At 42.7% G+C, this 7,439-nt stretch overlaps 1 protein-coding gene and 1 long non-coding RNA gene across 5 annotated transcripts; one reads left to right on the top strand and one right to left on the bottom strand.

Annotated features, from left to right (window-relative positions):
* The first annotated feature begins 232 nt into the window (after positions 1-232).
* On the top strand, positions 233-4,441 carry hdgfl3 (HDGF like 3). Of its 4 annotated transcripts, none has more exons than XM_051870356.1 (6): positions 233-592; positions 1,468-1,544; positions 1,656-1,794; positions 1,874-2,026; positions 2,797-2,925; positions 3,557-4,441. In XM_051870356.1, exons 1-6 carry the CDS (start codon positions 509-511, stop codon positions 3,581-3,583), a joined length of 609 nt encoding a protein of 202 aa, XP_051726316.1. In that variant the 5' UTR covers positions 233-508; the 3' UTR covers positions 3,584-4,441. The 4 variants fall into 4 exon arrangements, with proteins under 4 accessions (XP_051726316.1, XP_051726314.1, XP_051726317.1 ...); XM_051870354.1 differs by having other exon boundaries at positions 241-592; positions 2,785-2,925; XM_051870357.1 differs by having other exon boundaries at positions 242-592; positions 3,620-4,441.
* A 2,514-nt stretch (positions 4,442-6,955) lies between these two features.
* On the bottom strand, positions 6,956-7,438 carry LOC127499778 (uncharacterized). The gene is made up of 2 exons (XR_007926193.1): positions 7,258-7,438; positions 6,956-7,170 (listed from the first exon to the last, which is right to left on the bottom strand). It is a non-coding gene; the product is annotated as an uncharacterized LOC127499778 (long non-coding RNA).
* Position 7,439: the final 1 nt, after the last annotated feature.

Genomic DNA, 7,439 nt, shown 5'->3' on the forward strand with positions numbered 1-7,439 from the left:
TGTATATATATATATAGAGAGAGAGAGAGAGAGAGAGAGAGAGAGAGAGATGTAAATGTCTTGTTTGAAATAAATCTATGAGCTTCTGTGTTGTTGGCATAAATATTGTTAGTAGAAGGACATTCTGCAAAGGAAAATGTGTTGCTGTCCTGGTTCTAATTGTTTTTCTTTCCCCTTTAAAAAATAAACTCATGCTGAATTGAAACACGTGTTGTGTTTGTGTGTGTCTGTCTGGAATAAAATGAATTCCCATATATTAAACAGAATAAAATCCCAAATACGTACGAAATATAACGTTCGCTGAACATTACGCGACGAAAGGATCGGCTATAGTGTTTAAGGAGGAAGAAGACGAGGGAAGAGGTGTTTCTCCAGGCCCTTTCTCCTCTTTCATTATTTATTTCCTTATTAACTGCGATCAAAACATTGATGGTCGATCATTCGCCGCTCAGCTCGAGACCCGCGGATTATCGTGCAGTTTTTCACTTCGGTGAGTGAGTGTGTTGCGATGGCTCGCCCACGGCCCCGGGAATATAAAGCTGGAGATCTGGTTTTCGCCAAGATGAAGGGATACCCGCACTGGCCGGCGAGGGTGAGTACGAGCAGTAGCCGAGCAGAGCGGCGGGGAGGCCGGTTACCGGAGCTCAGAGGGGCCGCTGCTCACACACACACCCCCGCGGAGCGCGAGCGGCGGCTTCTGCGTGCAAATAAGGGCGAAAACGGCGGGAAAGGGATCTTAATGCATCAGTAAAAGCCTCCGACACGCGGATCATGAGTGTGAAAGTGTTTTTGTCTGTCTGTAGTGTGAAATGATCCGCTTGTTCTCGTCGTTTGGGGCTCTGGGATATTTCAGGCGTTTATGAAGTGTTTGAATCACGGGAAGGGTCTGGTTCCGAGTTATTCTGATGTGTGCTGGGTTTATTACTGTATGTTTGTGCTGCTGATGTTATTGAGTAAGCAGCTGTTCCTCATCTGGGCCCCTTCGGCCCGCGCGACACCATTTCATTCAAAACCATCTGAATGACGTTCATCTGCGGCGCGTGGAAGAACCGAACTCAGTTCGAACCGTTACGTTCCGTGTGTGTGTGTGTGTGTGTGTTAGATGATCTGGGCCCATAATAGAGTTTTGATTTCCGCTTCATTTTAAACCCAACCCACCATGTTCTCAGATCAAGTGGTCTTATAGTTCTGGACACTGGATCAGGATCCGAATCGTCCACAAAGTGGTTTTCGAGTCTAACAGCAGCATGTTTGTGTTCTTTAAAGAAAAAGAGCAGAAGTGGCAAACATGCATGTAAAGATTTAAAGTGTGTAAAATGTGAAATGAGGTAAAACTGGGAAAGAGTGTCATCTGTTAACATGAGGTCAGACGTGGTTGGATGAATAAAAACACACACATTCATTCAAATAATAATGTTCCCAAACGAAGTGAGAGTTCAGTGCTGAACTGTGTGTGTTTTATTCTAGATTGATGAGCTGCCAGAGGGAGCCGTGAAGCCGCCAGCTAATAAATACCCCATCTTCTTCTTTGGTACCCATGAGACGTGAGTGTGTGTGAGTGTGAGAGTGTGTGTGATTCAGTGATGTGTTTCAGTGTGTTAGTGATGGACGGCTGTATAAACAACCAATAATCAGACAGTGTGTGTGTCTCCTAGTGCTTTCCTGGGCCCTAAAGACCTGCTGCCCTACAAGGAATATAAAGACAAATTTGGCAAGTCAAACAAGAGAAAAGGGTTTAATGAAGGCCTGTGGGAAATTGAAAACAACCCTGGTGTCAAATTCACTGGTTACCAGGTGAGTTGGAGTATTTGATGAGCTCAAGCGTGTGTGAGGGTCACATGATCTGATCCGTCCGTCTGTCCCAATCCTTCAGGTGGTGCAGCAGCAGAGTTCGTCAGAGACGGAGGGGGAAGGAGGGAACGCGGCTGACGGCAGCAGCGAGGGCGACTCCGCGAGCGAGGAAGAGGAGGGCAAGATGAAGAGTGACAAGGTCGGATCCAAGCGGAAAAAAACTGCATCCTCAAAGGTACCTCATTTTTATCTCTATATGGATTTCAGAATCCATGTTGTTTGAGAGCAGCTTCACTGAAGCACTGACTCCATGAGGGGTTTAGATCATGAGAGAAAATAGACTCAGGACACGCGCCAAATACTTAGAAAATCTGCATAAATCAAGTCATGTGTTCACTGATTAGATGAAATTAGTTTTCTTCTGCTGTATGGATCATGATGAGGTCAGTGCAGCTCCAGGTCAGCAGGGGGCAGAATGTGCCACAGAATCACATCACTGTATTGCTGCGGCTCATTTTGTGCACTTTTGCACTATTCTGTGCTTTTTAGTAGTAGTTTGTTCACACTGAAAATTTCAACAAGAAAAAGAGCACTTCAGATAGCATAAATAAATGAAGTGTGGAACGTTGGACGCTATCAGACTATGACAAAATCACCTTTTAAGCCTCATACACTATATAGTGAAAGTGTGTAGTGTATAGTACGTCATCTGGGACGCAGCTTATGTTTGAGATCAGAGATGTTTTCACCCTCGAACCGTCGCTGGGATGTGATGAAGAGTCAATCGCCGAAGGATTTTATATGTTTTAGAGCATGAGTCTGAACGCTTACAGCCTCTGGCTGAGCCCTCGCTTAGCAACAGCTGTTGCCTAGCAACAGAGTCCTGCACATTCATATATGTAGTGCTGCTCAAACAAGTTTAGTGTAGCAGCGTGAGAGAGAAAAGCAGATGAGAGTTTCTTTAAGCCTGTTTTCAGTCTAAAATTCTTCTAGATGTCGTCCAAGGTGTCCAGGAAGGGATCGGGGGATGAAGATCTGGAGAAGGATGGGAAAGATGAGCAGAAGAGCGGATCGGAGGCTGGTGACCATGACAACAACATCCAGAACTCTTCAGACAAGACCTGCAGTCAAGGGGTGAGAACATGTGACCTGATCCGCACATATAACCCTGTTTTACAGTAACGGCGGCTTCATGAAACCACTCATTACAGTCTTTACCTAATTGCTGAATAGAGGTCTGAACTGAAGCCCGAACCCGAGAGCGTTTAACCGACCCGACCAGCAGTCCGTTTCTCACAGCAAATACCGTTTTGTGACATGCTGTAATTTAGGATCGCATGCAGCGATCAGTAAACAAACACGTTTCATCTCGACACACCGGAGCAAACGAGAAAAACTCTGGACCCCCGCAGTGAAACGGGAAAGAGATCTGCTCCTCTTCCACGTCTTCTGCTGTGACCGAAAGAGTTTTGATCAGTTCGGTGCTTCAGTCACAACACAGCAAACACACACACACACACACACATATACATACAGTTTTTCTTTAGTTACAAACACAACCTGAACCCGAAGCTGTTTATAAATCAATAACCGGCTCGGCTCAGGTTCAGACCTCTATTGTTAAACGGTTTAAAACGATAACAGAGGCGAGAGAGTTTGAGTCGCTCCTGATGTCTGAATGTACAGTTGACTTTATCTTTAATGTTTCATGAGCTGATGAAGGTTTGTCAGCCTGATTTCCTGAAGGAATATTTCTCAATCCCAGACAGCAGCGACTCCAGCGGATCCGTGACGTTTCTCTGACTGCTGCTTTTCTCTCTTCCGGCAGAATCTCCGGGAGGATCATTAGACGATCATCGGACGACGGCTCGTGACGCTGATATGTCATATTGTAAATGCATCTTATTACACTGATCGCTTGCAAACTCACACATTATTATCTGGGTCAGTCAAACACACACACACACACACACAAACAGTAAAAGAAAACAACGTCCAGGATTCACACACAAACGTCATTCCTTTCTGCTGATTTGATTTTAGAGGTTTAGCTTTAGTCCATTCAGATCTCGTTCATTCCTCTCGTGTCGTGATAGAGATTTCTTTCTCTCACAATGGATCAAACAGACGTTTGTCTGTCAACGACTTTCACGCTTTTACGTAATCCGAGAGGAACGAGTGGAAGCGTAGAATCCGTTTGAAGTCTCGTGCACAAGCAGAGTTTAACTCTATTATCTCTGTACATTTGATTTGGCTGTAGATTGTAGGATCTCTGTATATTCTCCCAGCGCTAGCGGTTCTGTGTCGTGGGTTGGTTGTTTTCTAGCCTTTCTAGTGGCATGCTGTAGTTCCACATGTTGATGATGTTCTTCTGTCTGTCCGTTCCTGATCACAGACTCTTCCCTACAGAAAACCGGCCCTTTGTTTTTATTATTTCTTATCTTTGTTTATATAAAGAATATATTCTATTTATTTTTGATGATGGTAGATGACACATCTGTGGTAAATTCGCACTCACCAATGTGGTTTTCCTGTCGTTTCATTTTTATTGCCCTCATACATGTTGCATTTTCAAGGTTTGTAGCCACATGTAAACTGTTTTTCCTGTTTATTGACAAGAATTTTACAGAATAAACTCATTGGAATGCAAGTGCTTGTCTGTCGTGTCTTTATGTAGTAATTCACTTCTGAAATGTCTTTGGGGTTTGTGTCCGTCAGTGTGATGTTGGGACTGAATCCAGGCAGATCTCAAATCCTGTAACGTCACCATCAGATCAAAGTTGCACTCGTGTTTCTTCTCGTATGTTTTGAACCGTGTGGCATAGAAACTTAATCCTTTTCCCTCTCTGATTCCCAGATGTTTCCTCATCATTTTCCACCCAACTACATTCTCCAATGTTTTGAATTTTCTGAAATACTTTTTTTCTAAAGCTCTCATCAGATCTTCAGACCAAGGTGACCAAAAGTTGTTTTGACATCAAATTGTTGTCATGTAACACATCAGAATATCATTTTTGCTCATATCTTCTGAATTGTTTAGCCTAAAACGAGACTGGTCTTTATTGAGGCAGATTTTAATGATAGCCACTGTTTCTAGGTCAGACATTTTGCACATTAGTAGTTTTAAATTTTGCTGTAAAATGTATTGGTGTATATAGAGTTTGACTGATTTCACCGGTTGTTGTTTACAGGACAGTCAAACATATTGCCCGTCCACCAGATTGAATTTCATTGCAAACATTTTCAGACTCAGGAAATATTCACCAAATTTGACTTACTTAATTCTTTTTTGATATATCAGACCAATCTTGTATTTTGTTGTAGTTTTAATTACAGCTTTTCCTACAGATCTGCTGCTGCCTGAAACTCATTAACATTTAATTGCAGGTTTTTCACAATCAGGATGAAACTGTATAAATACTAGACTGTATAAAAACTGGACCCTGATCAAAAGCCGATACATTCACAGTATTTTGATTTTTTTTTTTTTTTTTTTTTTTTTTTTTTTGTGATTATGTGAACATGGAACATTAGTGTTGTATGGACTGTGGTGAATGTTCCCAGATCTAACCCTAACACACACGGATGAACTCGATCATGGATGTTATTATTCCAGCTCAGTGCAGCATTAAGGCTCATTTAAACAGTGGTCATATTTACAGTCGTGTATGTACAGTGTTTTCCTCCCTGATAATAAAATGATGCATGTATTTCAGCCTCATCTCAGAGCGTATGAGACAAACTGAAAGAACATGCTCACGAGTATCCAGAGATCAAACCATGTTTTCTGTTCTGCAGTTCATCACAAGGATGAAATGACTTTCTGCAGAAAGTTTGATCAACTTTGAATATTGTCAGGAAAACTTGAAGTTTGAAATGAGTTAAATGAGTTATTCTGAAGCTGATGCACTGGGGCGTTTGGATTCTCTATAATGAACGGTGTCGATCAGTGATGTTGATTCTTCCACTAGGCGGCAGTGCAGACCTGTTTCTGAATCAGCAAAATCACTGTTGATGACTGACAGTTTTGGTGTGGTTTAATCTAGATGGACGAGCAACAGGTAATGTAGATATTAAAGAGAGCTGGAGATGGGTTAGGGTTATTCTGTATTCTTTAATATAGTATTGAATATATCAAGAGTAGCATTAATTGCAGATAATTAGAATAGCATTAAAATTTTGTCGGTGCTGTCAATGATGGTCAAACAACATGTGATCAATCTGAAATCATTTGATCTACACACACATTTACACTAAACTACAAGCTCCTGTAAACTGTTATTGTATGTAAGTCTGTAGATGTTTGATTCTTCTGTGCTTCTGCTTTTCCTTCCAGTTGACTGTATTAGTGTGATGCGCTGCCTGAGGCTCAAAATGCTGCTTTAGAGGATAAAAATAGACGAACATCAGCCACACACACACAGACACACACACACACACACAGCAGCAGTGATGTGAACTAACAGCCTTTAACACACACACACACACACACACACACACACACACAGCAGCAGTGATGTGAACTAACAGCCTTTAACACACACACACACACACACACACACACACACACACAGCAGCAGTGATGTGAACTAACAGCCTTTAACACACACACACACACACACACTGTCGGTCCTGATGCGGGTCACATTGTGCTGCAGGGAAGAGACAGACAGCCTGTTTTTGTTTTCTTTGCCTCAATCTCTTAATGTGTTTGTATAGTACATCATTCATTTTATCTTTCCTTTTCAATTACTTTGTATATCTTTTGATATTTTACTCAACTCCTGTACACTGATGTGCAGTCAGTCTGAAGACAACACAAGGCCTGTTCCTGGAGAAGCAGCACACGTGTCTCTGCCATCATGAGAGAGAGGGAGAGAGAGAGAGAGAGAGAGGGAGAGACCCTCCAGCGCTGTCACATCACATTTACACACATTCACACTCGCTTCAGTAGGACTGAATAATGTCTTTGCTCAGAAATGGAAATTCAAGGCATTTCTTATTTGTCTTTGTTCAAACCGTGTGCTTTATTCTAATGTTTTTATTCTGCATGAGAATTCTGTAAAGTTATGAACTCAGACATCCCACCCTGCAAAATCTCATTTCCAATCTACACATTCACCTTTTTTTGTTGTTTTTTAAAGGACTCAGTCAAAGAGGAAGGTTATGAAATCATTTAAAGTCATTTTATTTACACAAAGCCAAAAGTAATTCCACCAGGACAAGAAATGATAAACTAAACAACATCCGCATCTCACACCCGCTCAGATCGTGTCGGTGTGTCAGTAATGTGACCTCTGGCCGTAAGAACCGGAGTTTCGTTCATAGCGGCGGTCCGGGAAATGATGCCCGCGGCGCTCGTGCTGCCGCTCCGGAGCTCTAAAGGGAAACACACGCATGTTTATATGTTTAATTAGCAGCCGTCAAATACATCTGTTTTAACAAAGTTATATATTAATTAGTCACCGTCTATCTCTGCGGCCGCGCGCCGTTCTCCAATTCTCCACCACGGGCGGCTGATCGGGCGCGCGCTGCCGGTACCGCTGGAACTCCGCGTCCTCCGAGGAGAAACGCGACGCGAACTGCGCGTCATAGTCAGCAGCGCAAGACATGGCTTAACGGGAACGGGTGCCTAAAGATTTTACCAG

The sequence above is a fragment of the Ctenopharyngodon idella genome, chromosome 18, assembly GCF_019924925.1.
Source record: "Ctenopharyngodon idella isolate HZGC_01 chromosome 18, HZGC01, whole genome shotgun sequence".
NCBI lineage: Eukaryota > Metazoa > Chordata > Actinopteri > Cypriniformes > Xenocyprididae > Ctenopharyngodon > Ctenopharyngodon idella.

Coding starts and splice junctions, on each gene's coding strand:
- hdgfl3 (XM_051870354.1), top strand. CDS start 509: ATGGCTCGCCCACGGCCCCGGGAATATAAAGCTGGAGATCTGGTTTTC. Junction 593..1,467: donor ACCCGCACTGGCCGGCGAGG/GTGAGTACGAGC, acceptor GTTTTATTCTAG/ATTGATGAGCTGCCAGAGGG. Junction 2,926..3,556: donor ACAAGACCTGCAGTCAAGGG/GTGAGAACATGT, acceptor TCTCAATCCCAG/ACAGCAGCGACTCCAGCGGA.